The sequence below is a fragment of the Drosophila grimshawi genome, unplaced genomic scaffold (assembly GCF_018153295.1).
Source record: "Drosophila grimshawi isolate 15287-2541.00 unplaced genomic scaffold, ASM1815329v1 contig_311, whole genome shotgun sequence".
Classification (NCBI taxonomy): domain Eukaryota; kingdom Metazoa; phylum Arthropoda; class Insecta; order Diptera; family Drosophilidae; genus Drosophila; species Drosophila grimshawi.
This window is the reverse complement of record NW_025063098.1, coordinates 5,846,290-5,866,180: the sequence shown is the minus strand read 5'-3', so window position 1 is coordinate 5,866,180 and position 19,891 is coordinate 5,846,290. Positions and strand designations below refer to the sequence as shown.

At 44.4% G+C, this 19,891-nt stretch overlaps 7 protein-coding genes across 7 annotated transcripts; 3 read left to right on the top strand and 4 right to left on the bottom strand.

Annotated features, from left to right (window-relative positions):
• The first annotated feature begins 10 nt into the window (after nt 1–10).
• LOC6563250 (cyclin-C) lies at nt 11–1,140 on the top strand. The gene is made up of 2 exons (XM_001990219.3): nt 11–761; nt 828–1,140. Exons 1-2 carry the CDS (start codon nt 174–176, stop codon nt 1,041–1,043), a joined length of 804 nt encoding a protein of 267 aa, XP_001990255.1. The 5' UTR covers nt 11–173; the 3' UTR covers nt 1,044–1,140.
• LOC6563251 (GPALPP motifs-containing protein 1) lies at nt 1,071–3,607 on the bottom strand. The gene is made up of 3 exons (XM_001990220.3): nt 3,566–3,607; nt 1,358–2,202; nt 1,071–1,296 (listed from the first exon to the last, which is right to left on the bottom strand). Exons 2-3 carry the CDS (start codon nt 2,195–2,197, stop codon nt 1,132–1,134), a joined length of 1,005 nt encoding a protein of 334 aa, XP_001990256.1. The 5' UTR covers nt 2,198–2,202; nt 3,566–3,607; the 3' UTR covers nt 1,071–1,131.
• LOC6563252 (phosphatidate cytidylyltransferase, mitochondrial) lies at nt 2,252–3,621 on the bottom strand. The gene has a single exon (XM_001990221.2). It carries the CDS (start codon nt 3,486–3,488, stop codon nt 2,472–2,474), a length of 1,017 nt encoding a protein of 338 aa, XP_001990257.1. The 5' UTR covers nt 3,489–3,621; the 3' UTR covers nt 2,252–2,471.
• Nucleotides 3,622–3,750: 129 nt separating this feature from the next.
• On the top strand, nt 3,751–7,174 carry LOC6563253 (exosome component 10). The gene is made up of 5 exons (XM_001990222.3): nt 3,751–4,157; nt 4,217–4,398; nt 4,534–5,956; nt 6,041–6,967; nt 7,030–7,174. Exons 1-5 carry the CDS (start codon nt 4,032–4,034, stop codon nt 7,105–7,107), a joined length of 2,736 nt encoding a protein of 911 aa, XP_001990258.1. The 5' UTR covers nt 3,751–4,031; the 3' UTR covers nt 7,108–7,174.
• Nucleotides 7,175–7,381: 207 nt separating this feature from the next.
• On the bottom strand, nt 7,382–9,859 carry LOC6563254 (glycosaminoglycan xylosylkinase homolog). Its single transcript, XM_001990223.3, has 4 exons — nt 8,923–9,859; nt 8,104–8,681; nt 7,833–8,033; nt 7,382–7,764 (listed from the first exon to the last, which is right to left on the bottom strand). The coding sequence occupies exons 1-4, from the start codon at nt 9,199–9,201 to the stop codon at nt 7,557–7,559; spliced, it is 1,266 nt and encodes a 421-aa protein (XP_001990259.1). The 5' UTR covers nt 9,202–9,859; the 3' UTR covers nt 7,382–7,556.
• A 1,567-nt stretch (nt 9,860–11,426) lies between these two features.
• LOC6563394 (F-box only protein 11) lies at nt 11,427–17,440 on the bottom strand. The gene is made up of 4 exons (XM_001990224.3): nt 14,430–17,440; nt 14,023–14,203; nt 12,794–13,868; nt 11,427–12,719 (listed from the first exon to the last, which is right to left on the bottom strand). The coding sequence occupies exons 1-4, from the start codon at nt 16,650–16,652 to the stop codon at nt 12,590–12,592; spliced, it is 3,609 nt and encodes a 1,202-aa protein (XP_001990260.1). The 5' UTR covers nt 16,653–17,440; the 3' UTR covers nt 11,427–12,589.
• A 114-nt stretch (nt 17,441–17,554) lies between these two features.
• On the top strand, nt 17,555–19,788 carry LOC6563395 (replication protein A 70 kDa DNA-binding subunit). Its single transcript, XM_001990225.2, has 4 exons — nt 17,555–17,729; nt 17,786–18,030; nt 18,092–19,328; nt 19,390–19,788. The coding sequence occupies exons 1-4, from the start codon at nt 17,691–17,693 to the stop codon at nt 19,699–19,701; spliced, it is 1,833 nt and encodes a 610-aa protein (XP_001990261.2). The 5' UTR covers nt 17,555–17,690; the 3' UTR covers nt 19,702–19,788.
• The last annotated feature ends 103 nt before the right edge of the window (nt 19,789–19,891 follow it).

Here is a 19,891-nt window from a genome sequence, read left to right as displayed (position 1 = left end):
TGGGCACACTTTCTATAGTTTGGCAAAGCGAATTTTTGCGGCTTTGATCTGCTTTCCAAATTTCCTTAACTTAGAATATTAATTTTTGTTTAGTTTACAAAGAAAAAAGTGCAAAATCCAAACAGCATAGCTTCTAGCCGAAATAAGCAAAGCCAACTGACTGAGTTGACACAATGGCGGGCAACTTCTGGCAGAGCTCGCATTCCCAGCAATGGATACTCGACAAACAGGATTTGCTGCGCGAACGACAAAATGATTTACTCGCACTCAGCGAGGATGAGTATCAAAAGATATTCATATTCTTTGCGAATGTCATCCAAGTGCTCGGCGAGCAGCTGAAACTGCGCCAGCAGGTCATTGCCACGGCAACAGTTTACTTCAAGCGCTTCTATGCACGTAACTCATTGAAGAACATTGATCCGCTACTTCTGGCGCCCACCTGCATTCTGCTGGCCTCCAAGGTGGAGGAATTTGGTGTCATATCCAATTCGCGCCTTATTTCCATTTGCCAGTCGGCAATTAAGACGAAGTTTAGCTATGCGTACACCCAGGAGTTTCCCTATCGCACTAATCATATACTCGAATGCGAGTTTTATCTACTAGAGAATCTAGACTGCTGCCTAATTGTCTTCCAGCCGTATCGACCATTGCTGCAGCTCGTCCAGGACATGGGTCAGGAGGATCAGCTATTAACGCTTAGCTGGCGCATAGTAAACGATTCGCTGCGCACAGATGTCTGCCTGCTCTATCCGCCATATCAGGTGAACAATTTCGGATTTTTAGTCCTACACTATTGGTTATTTAAATATTTATTCAATGGCTTTCAGATTGCAATTGCCTGTCTGCAAATCGCTTGCGTCATATTGCAAAAGGATGCAACGAAACAGTGGTTCGCTGAGCTCAACGTGGACTTGGACAAGGTGCAAGAAATTGTGCGCGCTATTGTCAATCTGTATGAGCTGTGGAAGGATTGGAAGGAGAAGGATGAAATTCAAATGTTGCTGGCCAAAATACCTAAACCCAAGCCACCGCCACAGCGTTAAGTGCAAAAGAAACCATCGACGCATTAAAATATGTATTTAAGTTTTAATTGTAATTCTTACATTATATATTTATGGCTTAATTTAAGTCTTACAGATACTTGGCGTGTCCGCTCGAGAACTTTGTGTTTAGTATCTTGGCCTTGTCTACAATTTGCTTGGTCTGATTCTTGTCAATCTTGTTCAGCTTCAGGTCCACGTCGCGGGTAAAGGGACGCCGTTCCGGTTTGGATCCAGAGGCAGCCAGTTCTTTTTCCTACACAAGATGAAACTTTAATTTGTGCACTTTAAGAAGTAGTTCTAGATGATCAACTTACCCGTGCTCGCTGCTCCTTGCGCAACTTCTTCTGATGTAACTCAACTAAAGACTCGTCCCGTTTGTGTTTCTTCTTGTGCTTTTTAGCAATTCTCTCCTGTTCCTCATCCCTTTGCCGCTCATAGTTCGCCTGCGCTGTCTGCTCCAAGTCCTTGGAGCTACATGCTTTCGGACCTGCTGCTTCGCTCTTTGGTGTCTTGGTCCAAGAGCTGCGATCTGTGAAGTCCGGTCGGTCCTTGCCTTGGTAAAAGGTGCGCTTCATATTGTTCAGCGCTGCAAGGCCACTTTTCAGTCCCACCTCAGGCAACTCCAGCATCCATTCCTCTCGCACATCTTGATCTGGTGTGGATCCAATGCCTCCTTCTAATGCCGCCAGCTTTAAGGCTAGAGCCCGTTCCTCCAGCTCCACTTGTGTGGCATTTGGCAGCGGTCCACACATGCCCGTCAGGTCATCATCATCCGCGTCATCAGCATCAGCGACACTGGCAACTATTGAAGTCTCTGCAAGATTGGCAGGCATAACGGGTCCTATAATCATCGGCTCTTGTGGCTGGGATTCCGGCTTTAATTCTTTAACTAAATGCGGTGGCAAAGCAGGCCCAAAAGCATCCGAATTGTCATCTGTTTCCAGTGGCTGTCTTGATGGCGCCACTGGCATCGGCTGATGCAGTTGTTCCTGCGGCTCGTCTCGCTTACTTCGCTTCTTTTGCTTGTGACGCTTTTCATGTTTGTGTTTCTTTTGCGATTTTTTCTGCTTCTTATCGACGTCTTTGCTTGTTTTTTTATGCTTGCGCTTGCGCCTGTGCTCTTCATCGCTAGAGCTGCTGGAATCGCTGGACATGATTTCTGAAATTGGCAAACATAGATGTTGACAATGAAAACTCAAAAGTTTCAGTTTTGATTTAAACTACAGGTTCTCTATTGAAGTGCAAACAACTGTTGGCGCTTAAAATTAATTAACAGAAATGCACAAGAAGCGCAACTTAGTCAATAAATGGCAGGGATAGTTGGCATGAATCCTACGGATTCGCATAAGATCAGAAACAGGATTTCATTTGCAACGATGCTAAGCTTCTATTCCCGTTTACGATCCATGCGATTCCTTAGCGTAAAACTTAAGCGGCGAATGTCTTTAACGACTTGCGATAGCTATAGACGATTGACTTGAAGATGCCTGCCGATGCAATGTTCTTCAGTGACTGCGTCACACTGCTGCGCCAGACAATGTCATTCACCGAGACCTGAACAATCTTGGGCAGCTGTGGCGCCAGCGACAAATGCTCAACAACATCCGCATAATCGCCCCGACAGGCGGCATTGTGCCCCAGACGCCGGCACAGCTCCCGTGGCAAGTGTCGCAAATGAAATCGTGTCGCAGTGAGCGATTTATCCTGTTCGAAGATGACGGCTGGCTTTTGGGAGCCCGGCTCCACGCCATGCATGTTGACAGCCATGTATTGTGCCAGCTGCCGCATGGCTGGCTGGTAGAGCGCCAGAAACTCGGACAACTGCGGCTGCACAATATTGTGCACCTTCTGCTTGTTCTCGCCAAATATCATGCGAAAGTCACCCTTGTAACTGAGTCCGGCAATCGCATAAAATAGCTCGTAGGCTGTGAATTTCTCGGGCAGCAGCAGCAGAGCAGCTTGGCACGCCGACACCAGATTCTGCTCCACAGCAGACTGCAGTCGTGGATTGTCGGCGAGATTGACGAGATCGGTGACTGGCTTCTGTAGCCGTCCAGCCAAATACAGGTCACGCCAATGCAGCAGATCATCAATTAAATGATCCTCATGCACCACGCCGTATTTAACTGTTAGTCCAAGATCGGGCAACGGTACCAAGGTATTGAAATAAACACGGGCACCGAAGCGCTCCTGATACTTTGCCACAAAATTGGCACCGAGATATCGCAGTGACGAATAATGTGCCTCGTGTCGATGTATATTCTCCGCATGGAAGCCCAGTGTGTCGCGCACGCAGAATATTAAATCGATGACAGTTTTAGCATCGGGTTTCTGGTCGAGCATCTCGTAACCCTCCTGGCGCTTAACGCCGGAGCCATACGCAAACATGTAACTGACGTTGCCTAGTGGAAAGCGTGTAACTATGCGCCTGTACAGGTCCACCATGATGATGGATGTGGGCGGAGCCTGTTAGTTTGGGATGGGTTTGCCCCGTGTTAATTGATGATTAACTTTATAATTACGTTTTGTTTGTGTTTGATTATTGACGGTCTTCCGGCTAAAAAACTCGTCTGACTTCGATATGTTTACAAAGTAATCGATTTTTTAATTTGTACCGATAAGAAAAAAACGAAAAATCGGTATGCGATTTGAAAGATTAAAAACATAATACTGTCGCATATGCTGTGTAAATGTTTTCAATCTTTCATTCTAAGCTTCAATAATTTATTTCGTAGTAAATTTGTATGGCCAGCTCAAATTGGAATGTTTTTAATAGTCTTTTATTCCGCGAGCAATTAAAATTTTTGGCGCTGGAAGTAATATTGACAACCCTAAATTATCGATGTTTTCAATTGATTAGAAGAAGAAGAAAACGCACATTTTTTGTACCATCAACTTGGGCCAGCAACAGATAAGCTACTGTCTTGCACCGAATTAAAAGACTACTCAACAGTTAGAAAAGAAAAAAGAAAAAAAAATATTAAAGCAATGCCGCAGCCACCGAAAAGAAGCAAAGAGACTGATTCTGACCCAACAACCGAATCCAAAGACGATCCCGATGATCGACCATCGACATCGCAATCCAGCACAACTAGCTTGATTGATTTCACAACGGTAAGTAGTTCTGAGATTCCATCTGAATACATTTAATTCCATTCCACTTTTGCATACAGGCAGCGTTCCGCAACGTAGTAGCGGCCACACGAAGTTGTAATGCCTTTCCCCAAGGTAATGCACGCGACGTATATCTCAGCTACCCGGGCTATGCACGCATGCTGGAGGAGCAGTCGCAGCGAGTGCTGGGCCTGATTAACAAGGTGCTCCAAGCAGAGAAGGTCGCCGGCGACATTAGACGGTGAGTTCAACTCATCTATATAAATAGTCGTGCATATGTCATGTATACTTGTACGATTTTGTAGCTATAACTGGGAACAGAGAAAAGCTGTGTTATTGTTATTATTTCTTATACACTTTATTTTCTTACACACAGGCGGCAAGGTGAGGAAAAGCTGGAATTGGTTCAGGAATGTAATGATATTCTTTTCGAGCGTATCACTACGAATCTAGACATAAAGAGCGGCCAACGACGCGGTAATCAGCAGATGGTGGTCGAAACTCAAGTGGATGTTCAGTCCGCATCGAAGGCAACACCAACTGCAACAACAATAACAAATGAGTCGGCAACACCGCGTGCTGGCAGCTGGAATCGCATCAGCAGCTCCACTATGGGCACACCATCACGTAGCATGGTCTCGGCCCGTTTGTTTACGGCGCCGAATATAATGCGGCCACAGATGCGTTTCAAGGTGCCGGTCGACAATAGTGCCACGAATCCGTTTCAGCCACGTCTTACTGAGAAGCCGAATTCGCTGAAACCGCTGGCCCTGCTGCCCGAATACGATGAGGCCGACAACATTGTGTCATTTCTCCATCCGTATGAGTTTGAACTGCTGAAATTCGAGCCGGCTAAAGAGCAGCTGCAGAAGCAAAATCCCCAAATGCCCGCTCCTCCTGAGAAAACCGAACTAATGCTGGTGGACAGCGTGGAGAAGTTGCAGCAGGCGCTGGCTGAATTACGTCTGGCACATCAGATTGCCATCGATGTAGAGCATCATTCGTATCGGACATTCATGGGCATCACTTGCCTGGTGCAAATGTCGACGCGCACAAAGGACTATATATTCGATACGCTGATATTGCGCGATGATATGCACATACTGAATCTGGTGCTCACAGATCCCAAGGTGCTTAAGATTCTACATGGTGGCGACCTGGATATCGAGTGGCTGCAACGCGATCTTTCCCTTTATATAGTCAATATGTTTGACACGCATCGCGCTGCAAAGGCTTTAAATTTGGCACGATTATCGCTGGCATTTCTGCTCAAATTCTACCTGGATATGGATGTGGATAAGAGCTTGCAGCTGGCCGACTGGCGCATGCGGCCACTGCCACAGAAACTGATTGACTATGCGCGCCAAGATACACACTATCTCATCTATATATACGAGCGCCTGGTCAACGATCTGCTCCAATCGGAGCAGGGACAGTCGCATTCTTTGCGTATGGTTTATCAGCAGAGCACGGACATTTGTAAGAAACGCTACACAAAGCCGTACATTGGACCCGACTCTCATCTGGACTTGGTGCGCAAGACAAAGCGCTCCTTTGACAACCGTCAATTGTACGCTTTGCGCGGCATCTTTACTTGGCGCGATGCGACCGCCCGACAGGAGGACGAGAGCTATGGCTATGTACTGCCCAATCATATGATGCTTCAGATTGCCGAGAGTTTGCCGCGTGAAATGCAAGGCATTCTGGCCTGTTGCAATCCCATACCGCCACTGGTGCGTCAGCAGCTTCACACGCTGCATCAGATCGTGCTGCGGGCGCGTGAGCAATCCCTGATCAAAGTAAGTTAACGATCCTGTACGTTTTTACTGTACTTTATTTGCAAATTAGAACTTAGAATTAAACTTGGTTCAAACCTTTTGCAGCCCATCCTAGAAGCAAGCTGCGGCCCACAGGGATCTGTGAAGCTAGCACCGATCACCAAGGACTTTAGCAGCAAGCTGAATTGCCCGCACGACTTTTCGCACCAGGAAGAGACGAGAGATGATCTACCCACACTGCTTGGACGCAGCACAGCGACGGGGAAACTGCAGCGACCAGACCAGCCAAGACTGGAAGCGACTTTGGTGTCGTTGAAGGCGCCAGCGCTTTCACTGTTCCGCAAATCGGCGAAGCCAACGCAGGAGGAAAAGTTGCGCTGGATGCATGCCCGCAAGGAGAGTCAGACGATGCGTATGCCCTACAAGCGTTACCTGGCCATCTTGCCACTCATGCAACAGGAGAAAATTGAGCAGGCCGCACGTGAGAATAGTGAGCTACTTAAGCGACGTCTATGCCCCGCGGAGCCGGCACCAGAATCCCTCAAATTAGAACTTGAGCCAAAGGAGGAGCCGCCACAGGAAGATGCTACATACAATCTACCACTGAAAGAGCAGCTAAAGCGAAAACATCTGCCAGCAACGCCATCGGAAACATCAAGCCAGGCAAAACGCAACCGAAATGAAGATGACGCCACTCCCAGTTCGTCCAAGTCGAAGAAAAGGTCAATTGAAGAGACACATAATGAAGACGATAGTGCCGACGATTCGGTTGTTGAAGTTCCTATTGAAAGGAGTGCCTCGGAAAATCCAGTTCCTGCGCTGAGCAAGCGACAGCAGAAACGTCAGCAGCAGAACCAACGATTTAAGGCCAAATCACGAATGCCGGCACAAAGCTCAAACCGAGCTGTCCAGTTGCCAGCCACGTCTGCAGCGCCACAGAACTTTGACTATCAAAATGTCGACTTCCGGCAATTCCAAGGTGGCGCGAAGCGAGCACATGGCACGGAGATCAAGGCACAAATACATGGAAAGGTAAGTTAAATAATTGCAGCTAATGCAATAATCTAAACTAATCAATTCTTTACACCTTACAGAATCGACCCAATAATCGCAATAACAAGAAATTCAACAAACTGTTTACATTCAGCAAAGTGAAAAGTGGGAGAAAGTAAATGACAGAGAAATGCGAAATTTTCGACAAATTAAATAAGTTAACCAAGTAAAAGCTAAGAAATTAAACTTTGCGTATTAATTTCATTTGGTATACTTTTTATACTAGCCAACAATTTTAAGCGTGAATAAAACTAATTCTTACAATGGATTGTGGCAATTCATCTTCTAGTTGAACTTATTTTGACATTTAACTATTACATAAACAATTACCAAATTAATTAAAATAATATAATTTTTTGTAGATAATTAGGACTTTTCGAAACATAAATTGTTTACTATTTGGAATAAACTTGGTTTGCATAATTAATCACAATATTTATAGGAAGTATATGATCACTTTTATTTAACTATGGACAAACTTATTAAGCAATAATCTTGGCACTTGATTTTTTGCTGCAAGCTGCTTACTAAAACTAATAACAATCTAGGCCTAATCTAACAACTAAAGTTAAAGCGTTTTAAACATCTTATCGCCCTCTCGGTCCATGCAGTACTCCACCACAGCGAACACGACAATTAATCTGCGCTCGACTCCGCGCTTATGCTTGTCCGTGATGAGAGGGTAGAGCGCGTCCTGCTTTGATAGACGATCAACAATTTCAGTCAGCACGCCACCGGAAAAAATTTGCAGGCGATCCCACGTAGATTTACGTATACTTAAAAAGAAAATTCAAAAATTCCAACTTAGAATGTAAATAAATCAATTCATAAAGTTCAAACGCACAGGCAACACTGATAGAGGGGCGCCAAAATATCCAGATGATCCTTGTTGGGATTTCCAAATGCCTTGCCATTGTCGATGAGCACCACACGCTCCTCTCGTGTCTCATAGTGATGACGATCACCATTTTGTATGAGATAGTCGAAGATAGCCACGTCTACGAGGTCCAGCAAGCGTATAGTTTCCATTTTACTCTTGAGAGCTCTGAGAAATCAAATTGAAATTGTTACTTTACGTTAAGCAGATTATAATTAGAATCAGGCTCTGTTCGTACTTGCAGTAGGTCATATCATCCTCCCAGACTGCTCGCTTATCTTCCTTGTAGGTGCGCTGCCAGGGCGAGCGACGCTTAGCCAATGTCCCGGGCACAATGTAGATGATGACACCTTCAATGTTGTGCTGGTCATCGCCACAGACAGTCTCCTCCTCATTGCAGTAGTGACACTTGCCATACAAACAATATGTCTCTTTTCCATCCTCATCTATTTCAATTTTGATGGTATTCTGTAGCTCTTGATCGCCACGGTCAAAGATCTCTGTCTTTAGATTCACCACACGACCGACTACAATGGGCGTCCAGCGCAGATCCAGTACGGCGCCCAAGTAGAAAGCATACACCTCGGCCACATGTCGATCCTTGCCGCTATAAACGACTCCTTCAATGACAATGTCTCTCGGATACCACTGCGGCTTGAAGATCACCTTTTGTTGTTGACTCAGACGCAGCAGAAGCTTTAGCTGTGTTCCACGTCCAAGATTGTTGGCTCGCGTGATTGGCTCATCTCGCAGCGTTTTCAATAGCTGACCCATCGAGGAGTCATACAGCGGATATATCTCGTTCTCGTGCGGCCACTACAAGGAAATCATTTTCAAATTAATCGAAACTTTTCTTCAATATATCTTTCAGATTGATCGGATCGGATTGGACAGAGACCATGAGGTTAAAAAAAAAGTGTGCTGTGAAAATGAGAAATTTTTAGCTCTCTTTTCTTAGACTGTGCGTAAATGAGTCATTCCGATAATTAGCCATACACAAATATTTACAAGTGAAATATACATATGTATGTATGGTTCTATGTACATAGCAACTTACCCAATTGGCGATTTCCCAGAGAACGCTGGCATTCTCGTATGGCGCCTGCTTGTAGTTCTTTAGCAGTTTATTGCGAAACATGAAGAAGCGTGGATTTCGATTCAGATAGACCGGCTTGAGATGGCGCATCTTGTGGCGGATCATATTCTCCAAGGCACGGACGCTTGAGAGCTGTCCCTCTTCCGCGTTGAGGTAGTACATAAAGTAGAAGTTGGCGCCGAGCACAGTGCAGAGCAGCGTGGCGATGATGCAGACAATGATGATGCTGCGTTTATTCATCTTGTGAACAATTGGTCCGCTTGGACCGTTTTGGCTGCTCTTGCCGTTTCGCTGGGCGCTCGTACTTTATTTTTAATATTGCCTATACGTAACGCAGAACTAGCAAGTTGCTCGGATCTGGCAAATAATTTTTTGGCGTTGTAATTGCTGGGCTGTTGCTGTTGATGTTGCTGTTGCATGCTGCGGCTTCGTTCTTTGCTTTTCGTTTCCTTTCTTTTAATTGTTGTCGATGTTGTCGGCGTAGTTGTTATTATTGTTGTTGTGGTTGTGTTTTGCGTTTATTTGGCAGACATTGGCAACAACTGTTCGCATCAGTCCATTGTTGTTGTTCTCATTAATTAGGAACGTGTGGCAAGCCATTCGTTTTGGTATTTTAATTAAAATGTTCTCATCACTATGCGTGAGTCCTGAGTAAGTTGATATGAATTTATCCTTTTTTTGTGTGTAGTTCCCCTCACCGGTTTAAATTCCAGGCAAGGTTCGCCTCATGGCATAGGCTCAAGCCCTGTACAGGTTCCCTACTTACACGAAGCAAAAGTGCGTGACGTCACGCCAGCTTTTTGACCGCGATCCTAAACGGTGAGCTCGCTGCTCGATGGTAGACACTGAACATACCCTTATGCTGTTGCTGTCTGCAGCCGAGAAGAAAAATCATTTTACGGCCACTAGCGCCTTTGCACAATTGCCAAACATACGCCAATGTTTATGTTGATATTGTTTATATACTATTTGTATGGCCCCCGGTGGTTTGTTGACATGGATACGCATACAGGTTTATATTTATACACATAGCATACGCATAAATATGGTCACACCCTAGTTCGTTGGCGCAAATGTTAGTTAACAGCGAGTTCAGCAACATTTGAATTTGGTTAGCAGAATAAAATTAAATATCTGTAAAATAAACTTCGATCTCAGAGTTGGTAAACTACATATGTATTTAGTTTTAATACAAACAGGCTTGAAATGGTTTAGGATATTGTACCGGTTAAAAATCAAGTGTTTTCCGTCCTGCACTTGGCAACCATTATTTAAGCATTTTCGAGAACAAGAAATTCGTTTTCTTTTTACATTCTGCACTAAAAAAGCGTAAAAAAATTATAATGATGTTTTGCAAAATCAACATTCTTTAAAGTGGTCAATAAATTTTGACAAAAGTTTTATAATTCAAGTTAAATAAGAAATATTATTTGCGGTCGAAAATATGGTCACTCTACGTCGTTTTCTTTCCAAGTTACTGCATACGATAGCATGTGCAGGCACCAGTGTTGTTGTCTTGGCTAGATTACCTTAAACCCAACGCATTACTATGGCATACTTTTCGGCGACTTACTTCGACGAAAAAAGTTTTATTTGGCCGATATCCTTGCAAATTTTCAAAGCAAACTATTAGCCTTTTTGCTGCAGAGCATAGGCAAGTTCCTAACTTTATAAGCACTCCTCTAAGGCGCGCTTATTCAAAATTAATGCGCAAAACCTGCCGAGAAAAGGCAACTCGCTCAAATTTTCCAAAACAAAACCATTTGTTTTTTTGTGAAATAATTTCAAATATAATTTTAGCTTATACCTGGTATATGTATAATTAGTTTGTTGTCTGTGAATCCAAGACGACGATGCGTAGGTAACACATTAAAATTCATTTCTACATAATATAGTTATGTGTGTGTGGGTTCATGTGTTTATGCAAGTGTGTGTGTGTGTTTTAATGTTTCCATTTGTTTTACAATTCAAAATTGTCGTTGCTTTTGCTAACATCAAAAAATACAAATACATATGCATATAGTATATAGTATATATATATGCACAACGCTATCCTCACTTTATGCATCGCAATTTTTAGTAAATAGTACGCTTAAACATATATGTACTTGAAATCTGTATGTTTGTATGTGTTTGTGGTTGTGGTTGAGTGTGTATGTGATTGTTTTTGCCTATATTTATATAAGTAAAGTATGTATGTATAGATTATGTATATGGTTTTCGTTTGTTAAATTTAAATTGTTCTCCATCATTAAAGTTATTTGTATTATGCAAAAAATTGAAACAAGCAAATCGCAAAATTTAACATAAATAAAATTATTGGCAACATAAAAAAAAATAGAAAACAATACTCATTATTTTGCTTAATATAAAAAAGTGTAAAACAAAACGCACAATTATTGAATAAACTGGTGTACGCTTTATATGGTATATATATCTATATATATATAGATATAGATAGATATATATATAGTATAAAACTAGTTGATGTGTACCTCTACATATACATACACGATATAATGCTACTTAGTATTATCGATTTATATAGTTAAAATAATAAGTTTGCATAATTCGAACACTCGGGGATCACCCACGCAATGAGCAAACCGAAAAGCAGTACATTTTGTTAAGCTTATGTTGCTAAAATGACACATATTCATTCATTCATTCGCATTGTATTCTTTTCGCTATAAATTTGACATTTAGACATGAAATATTGCTCATTATTTGATGCTTGTAAACGCTTTTGATTCTGGTTTTTTTTTTGTTTTTTTTTTTTTGTGGTATCTATCGAAGTATATTTATGTATATTTGTTAATAGTATTTATTTTTTTTTAATATTGTATGCTGCTTGTTAGTTGTTTGCTGAAGCAAAAAGCGGTTGCTGACGTTTATCTAATTTGTTATTAATACTTAAAATTGCTTTTCGAATAGTTGTTGGTGTTGTGGTTGTTGTTATTTTGTTGTTGTTGTTGTTGGCGGTGCACCGCCAATGTCTACGGCTTAAAATATAATTAATTTCATTTCAATTCATTACGTTTTAGTTTTAAATTGTCGGAATTTAAAAAAAAACCCTACTTAGCTACATTACAAAATTGTATTCTTCACTGGGTTTTAGGTTTTTCATTCTTGCTTTTATCACCCAAATTCATATAGATTTCATTTCTTGTTACCATTCAATTCGTACAAAAGAAATGCATTATTTGAAAATTTCATATGTTCGTTGTTGTTGTGACAATTGTGGACATCGTGGAAAGGCGAAGCTTCTTTTTCTTTTCTTTTGTTTTTCCATAAATATTGAATTCTTTGCATAATTGGTTTAAACTAAATTGCACATTGAGTTAAATTTTGAACGCAGATTAATTATTATTTATATACAGTCGATTGTAATCTTATGTTTGTTTGTGAATATGTACAGCAACACTTGTTCGTGTGTGAGAGAGATAGATAGAGAGAGAGAGAGAGAGGGGGCGAGAGAGAGGGGTAGGTGTGTTTGTGTGTGGGCAGGTTAGCGAGCGACTTAATGTTTAAACAGTTGAGAGCTTGTGCCTTAATTGATAAAGTAAAATACCATTAGAGTGTTTTTTGCTGCTGTTGCTGCTGCTGCTGCTGCACCGTTTGGGCTGCCCTAGTTAACCATCAGAGTGTGCGATTCCATGGGCGCTGCTGAGTCATAGAGCGTGTCCGTGTCCTGCGTGGGCTCGCCCTGTAGCTGACACTGATTGGACAGGGTGCCGGCACCGCAGTCACAAAAGAAACTGAAATTACAATTACAATTATGAACAATAACAATTAACAACGAATTAATTTATATTAATAATGAATTACTCACCGATCGTGTCGTATGAATTCAACATCATGTCCTGCATGACAATTCTTTATGCAATTCACGCATATGGCATTCCGATCGGTCGTATTGCAGGTCTGGCAACGATAGAAGTCGTGCATTGGAAATGATGTATAGCTGCTTATCTTATACAGGCACTGGCCACTCGAGACGGCCTTCTCCACCTCGTCCTCGTTGTTGAATATGTTATTGCCACGCGTGATCGGCTGCACGCCGCTGGCGAGGCACAGTCCACCGAACTTATTTTTAAATATTTGATTGTGCTCCAGTGTCGCTGTCGCATTATTTGTTATCTCGACGCCAGCTGCCTGACCATCATAGATCCGATTGCGTCGAAGTATTGGATGCGATTGTGTTGAGATCAGAACGCCCGCCTGCGTGTTACGAAAGATGTCGTTCTCCTCGAGTATTCCTTTGCCGCCATTGAAGATGCAAATGCCGCCATCGCGTCCATCATAAATTTTGTTGCGTTTCAGTGTCGGATTAGAGTCGGTCTTAATCCACACACCAGCCATGGCATTGTCAAATATCTCATTCTGTTCGAGCAGACCAAGTCCGCCATTGTAGACTAAGACGCCGCCATTTTGGCCGCCCCAGATTTTGTTGCCACGTATCACCGGGTTGCTGCCAGTGCGTATCTGCACGCCCGAATACAAATGATTGAAGATGTCGTTGTCCTCCAGCTTGCCATGCCCATTGTCATAGAAATAGACGCCAACCTGTTTGCCGGAATGAATGCGATTGCGTCGCAACACGGGCGTACTGCCTGTGGTTATCCAGACGCCAGCCAACGTATTGGAGTAAACCTCATTCTCCTCAATCAGCCCCTGTCCCTTCTCGTGCACATAGATGCCACCGTGCTGCCCATGATGAATCTTATTGTGTCGCACGATCGGATCACTATTGGTGCGTATTTGTATGCCGGCCAAGGCGTTACCATAGATATTGTTGTGCTCGATGAGGCCGCGACCCTCTCCAAAGATGTAGACGCCGCCCTGATGGCCATTGTAGATCTCATTCTTGCGTATGGTGGGATTGCTGTTGGATGTTATCCAGACACCTGCATAGAAAATAACACTAAATTAGTGGCCAACATATCATATTCATATTCATATTAATTAATTATCATGTATATAATTAATATAATCTCATATATATATATTTAGACATTTTGCAATGTGAATCAGTTGTATAATTATTGTTGTCTTTTTTACCTGCAAAGTTATTCGAGTGTATTCGATTCTCTATGAATTGGCCCAGCCCATTCTCGTGCACATAGATGCCGCCCGTCTGTCCGTGATGTATCTCACACTTGACCACTGTGGGATTCGCACCGGCCTTGACCTCAAAGCCAGCAATGCGATTGTTGTGAATATCGTTCTTCTCAAAGTAGCCCTATAAAATAATCGTAGCAATTAATTAACTTAAATTGTCAGTTAGCGCAAAAAACATTTGCTTTAAGAGGTATTTTAATATAGGTTAAAAATGTATTTTATATTTACTGTGGAATTAAGAAGCCTTCTGTTGGCTTATGTTTAGGCGAAAACATCACCAAATGTTTAGAAAGCTATCTGGTGACTTCTTCACTTATTTGATATATTGGTCATACATTATAGCTTACCATGCCATTCTCAAAGGTGAATATGCCCACATCGCGTCCATGATGTATGTGATTCTCGCGCATTATGGGACTGGCGAAGTTCTTCACCCAAATGCCGGCCAACGCGTTCCGGCTGATCTCGTTGTGCTCGTAGGTGCCCTGGGCATAGTCCGTCACGTAGAGGCCGACATTTTCACAGTCGCTGATGTCGCAGTTGCGTATAACGGGATTGGCGCTGACACCACCCACACAAACGGCGGCACCCACCACAGACGTGGAGCGTATGATGCAATTGTCCACCGTTGGTGAACAGTTCTCGCCAATATCGAGGCAATAGTGCTTGTGATGCGATACGGTTGAGGTGACCTCCGGCGAGAATTTAAGCGTCAGATAGCCAACATATGCGTATTTTGCACCTTCCACAAACATTACTGTGGAGCCAGCCTCGCGCTCGAGAACCACCGATTCGGCCACATTGCCAGGCGCCGCACCAACAAGTGCCACATCGGAGTCAATGAACAGATATTCGCCCTTGTAATGACCGGCATGGAGGAATATCAGGGGGCCCGGATGCTCCGCTGGCGGCACATTCTCCTCGTATATATTCGCCAGGGCATTGACACTGGCAGCCCCACTCGCTGCATTGCTTGTTGTATTGGAGAGGCCGGCATTGACATTGCCAGCGCCAGCGCCGGCATTGGAGCCAGAGGCAAACGCGGCCGCGGCACGCTCCTCCGGATAATCGAGTGCGGCCTGAATCGTATTGAAGAAGACGATGGTGCGGCCGGCGTGTCGCTGCTTCTCCTGATACCCAGGGCGGACATGAACGCCACGATAGAGCTGGCGAAAGCTCTCCTTCCATGGATTGGCGAACTCCGACTCCTCGGGCTTCTCGAAGACAAACTTGCACAGCTCCGGATTGAAGAGGGGTAAATCGTATTCGAATACAGATTGATAGAGACGCTTCCACAGTTCCGTATCATTGGCAATCGTATTGAAACGCTTACAGACCAACGCCAGCCGGCACAGATCCTGCTCCATCAGATAGGAGAATATGGCGAGGAGCACCTCGTCGGCCAGCTCGTATTGCAGATACTGTGCAGCAGTGGGACCACCGCCACCACCACTGGCCGCACTGCCACCGCTGCCCGCCTCCATGCTGGGTACTGCTGCCGTATCCGTTTCCCCTCCCTGCGTATATAGACGACGTGAACGCTTCCGCGCTGGCAACATATAATTGTTCTCCTCAATAACGGCTGCTGCGCCGCCGACAGGTAGAGCACCGCAATGTTGCGGCACAGAGCTATGCACCGTTGGCGGCTGGGCGAGGGTGGCGCCTGTCGTGGGTGCATTATTAACGGGAAATGTGGCGCTCGTCGATGGGGCCTGCACAATGGCAGATGGCGACGACGATGACGACGACGACGAGGATGATGACGATGATGATGAGGATGCCGTTGCCGATGCCGATGATGATGAAGACGATGATGACGCTGAAGAAGAGCTGGCAGGTGATGTGCTGGGATTTAACAGAGGCGGCGAACTGCTCGCTGGACCCACCATAATAGCCACCGCTGCCGAACCGGCGTTCGAGCTTGACGAGCACCACTGGTCATGATTGCTCACGGCGGATATTTTGCGGCGTAAATCGTACGGCGATTGATGGCAACATGATGCACTGCCGCCGACTCCGTTAACGGTGCCGTTGTTGCTGTTGCTCTGACTTGAAGCGGATGTGCTGGGAAAATTTGAATTGCAGGTGATGTTGGTGTTGCTGCCACTGCTGCTGCTGATGGCCGAAGTGCTGGCCAACGCTGAGCTGCCATCCGTGGTGTCCATAATTTGGACGGCATTATAAATACTGCCCATGCTTGGATTTTGATTGACTGCCGCTGCTGTTGCTGATGCGATGGTGGAATTGCTGCTACTACTTCCGGCGGCGGCAGCAGCAGCATTGCTCGTGGATTGCCCACTATCATAGTACTCCGCGGAATTGCTGTTGCCGGAGGCAGCATTGTTGATGTTATTGCTGGTGTTGGAGTTGGAGCTGGAGCTATTAGTATTTCCCTCCGCTGAGGCTGTGCTGGTAGAGGGGGCATTGTTTTGCTGGGCATGCACCGGCTGCTGCAGCATCGGATCCATTATGTTGCCAGTCGGACGATTGGGCATCGCAATGCGATTGGCTCCTTTTCGTCGGGAACGGCGCACATAGGGCCGCGATGAGGTGAACGATGCGCTGGGCATTTTTTAATAATTTATTTTTTTATTAAATTCAGTTACCTCTGCCTGGAGGGGAGGGGGTGGGGGCGGGAAGCAGAAAGTCTTGTATTGTCGTTTATCACCTTTTTTCTCACAATTTAACAACCCCAAAAACCCAAACCAAAACCGAGTTTCAATTCCCAATTCCGTTTCCACTCACACTTGCATGCATACACACATGCACACACACAGGCGAGAGGGCGAAAGGGGAGAGGAGACACACACAGACACTGGAACAGTTTTATGAGCCGATGGCGATGGATTTTCTCCTTTCACTTGCGATTTGCATACATTGCTGCAAACTAAGCACTTAGTTTACAGTTGTTTTTGATTTCGTTTAGAAAAGTATATGGTTTTGGTATCGAACATTTTCTAATTTATGATTGTTCGTCAGCCAGTTTTGCCTGCTTCATCATCTGCTCTTCTTCCAATTGTATGTGTGTTTGTGTGTGTGGAGTTTTCGGGGTTTCTATCCTTTGTTTCTCCTTTGTTTTGTTTTATTTGGATAGAAGAGCTGCACTAGCTATTATCACACTTTTGTATGCTGTTTCACTCGCTCATTGTTTCTTTTGTTTGCTCTTTGTGCCTTGCTTCGTATTGGCAGCTGAAAATTTCGTTCAGCTTTCTTCCGTTCTTCAAACACTTCTCTCAGCAGTTGTATTTTTTTGTTTGTATATTGGCAATTCTGTATCAATACGTGACTGCAAATCCGCACAATAAGCAAATTGACTTAATTTGCAAACGAGGCAGATCCGACGAAACGAGCACGACGGGCCTGCAGTCCAGCCTACGATGACTTTTTGATAGCACTGCGGTCAATAAGCTATCGATACCACTCGTGTGCATTGCTGTATTCTGTTGCCAATTGCTCAACACTGTATTATATCGATTCAGAAGTCGATTAATGCACAACACCTTACATTCCCGCCACTTCGAGCATCACACCTATTGAAATTGCGACGTCCCTTGAAATTCGCAAATATTGTAATCATTTTTTTTGGGAATAACCAACTTTAGAATATAATGACTTCTAGTGCAAGTTTAACCATGGGCGTCATTGCTGTAAGTATTATGCCCAATAGCTGTTTTATAAATTAAATAATTGACGTATCTTATAGCGCATTATGCATGGCGAAGATGTGCCGCAGCCGGTGCTGCAAATTTTGGGCATCAAGAGAATTAATACGAATTCAGATCAGGAGCGCTATCGGCTGCTCATGTCGGATGGCAAGTATTATAATAGCTATGCGATGCTGGCCAGCCAGTTGAATGAAATGCAACACAAGGGATTGCTTACCGAGAACACAATTGTGCGCCTGGACAAATACATGACTTCCATGGTTGGCAAAGAGGGCTCTGGGAAGTAAGTTGCTATTTTAAAGATTTGACGCTGCAACAGGACTGATTACGTTTTTTCTGCATAGACGCGTTTTGATTGTCACAGAGCTGACCGTTCTCAAATCGGGCGAAGAGGTCAAAACCAAATTAGGTGAACCGGTAACCTATGAGAATGCGGCCAAGCCAGAAGCTGCTCCAAAGGCTGCACCCGCTGCCGCGAGTGCTCCAGTCAAAAAAGATCAATCGTACAACTACAACAATAATAACAATAACAACACAATGAACAGCACCATGAACGGCACACTAAACTCCTCCCTTACACATCCCATTGCCAGTCTGAGTCCGTATCAGAACAAGTGGGTGATCAAGGCGCGCGTCACTTCGAAGACAGCCATACGCACCTGGAGTAATGCGCGTGGTGAGGGAAAGCTCTTCAGCATGGATTTAATGGATGAATCGGGCGAGATTCGAGCTACCGCTTTCAAAGAGCAGTGTGACAAGTTCTATGATCTAATCGAGGTGGACAACGTCTACTTCTTCTCGAAATGCCAACTAAAACCGGCCAATAAACAATACTCGCAGCTGAAGAATGACTACGAAATGACCTTCACCGGGGAAACAATGGTGCAGCTTTGTGACGATGCCGACGATGGGGGCATACCGGAGATCAAATTCGATTTGGTGCCCATATCACAGGTGGCGAGCATGGAGAACAAGGCGGCCGTTGATACGATTGGCATTTGCAAGGATGTTGGCGAGGTGCAGACCTTCACCTCGCGTACGACCAACAAAGAGTTCAAGAAGCGCGAACTGACATTGGTCGATATGAGCAATGCCGCCATCAATCTTACACTTTGGGGCGATGAGGCTGTCAATTTCGATGGCCATGTGCAGCCAGTCATTTTGGTGAAGGGATCACGCATTAATGAGTTTAATGGCGGCAAGAGTCTCAGCATGGGCGGTGGCTCAATCCTTAAAATTAATCCAGACATTCCGGAGGCCCACAAGCTGCGTGGCTGGTTTGACAATGGTGGCGGCGACAATATCAGCAACTTGGTCTCGGCACGAACGGGCGGCGGCAGCTTCAGCACCGATTGGGTGACCCTAAAGGATGCCCGTATACGCAATTTGGGCTCTGGCGACAAGCCCGACTACTTCCAATGCAAGGCCGTTGTGCACATTGTTAAGCAGGAGAACGCTTTCTACAAATCGTGTCCTCAGACGGAATGCAACAAGAAGGTCGTCGACGAGGGCAACGGTCAGTATCGCTGTGAGCGCTGCAATGCAGCCTATCCAAACTTCAAGTACCGCTTGTTGATCAATGTGAGTAATAGACTCAATCGAAACGTAATTGAAATTTGTAACGCAATTTTAATGTTCACAGATGAGCATTGGTGATTGGACCTCGAACCGCTGGGTGACGTGTTTCAACGAGGCTGGCGAGCAGCTGCTTAAGCACACTGCTCAGGAAGTTGGCGAGGCTCTGGAGAATGATCCAACTTCCGCTGAGAAAATGTTTGGCGATATTAACTTCTCCTCCTTCATATTCAAATTGCGCTGCAAGAATGAAATGTACGGTGACATGACGCGCAACAAGCTAACCGTGCAGTCCATGACCCCAATAAATTACAAGGAATACAACAAACATTTGATCAAGGAGCTCAAGGAAATGACGGGCATTGGTCCGGCTAACTAAATGCATTACGTGCAGCGCACGATTCAAAAATAGCCATTAAGTTCGATCATTACACACATACAAATAAAATAAATTATACCCACTCAATTTTCTATATAGTTTGTTTATTTCAGAGTATTGCGAATTGAATTAATTTTCACTTTTCAACCTGGAAATGCTGGACTTGGTAAATAATTATAGTTATGGGGAT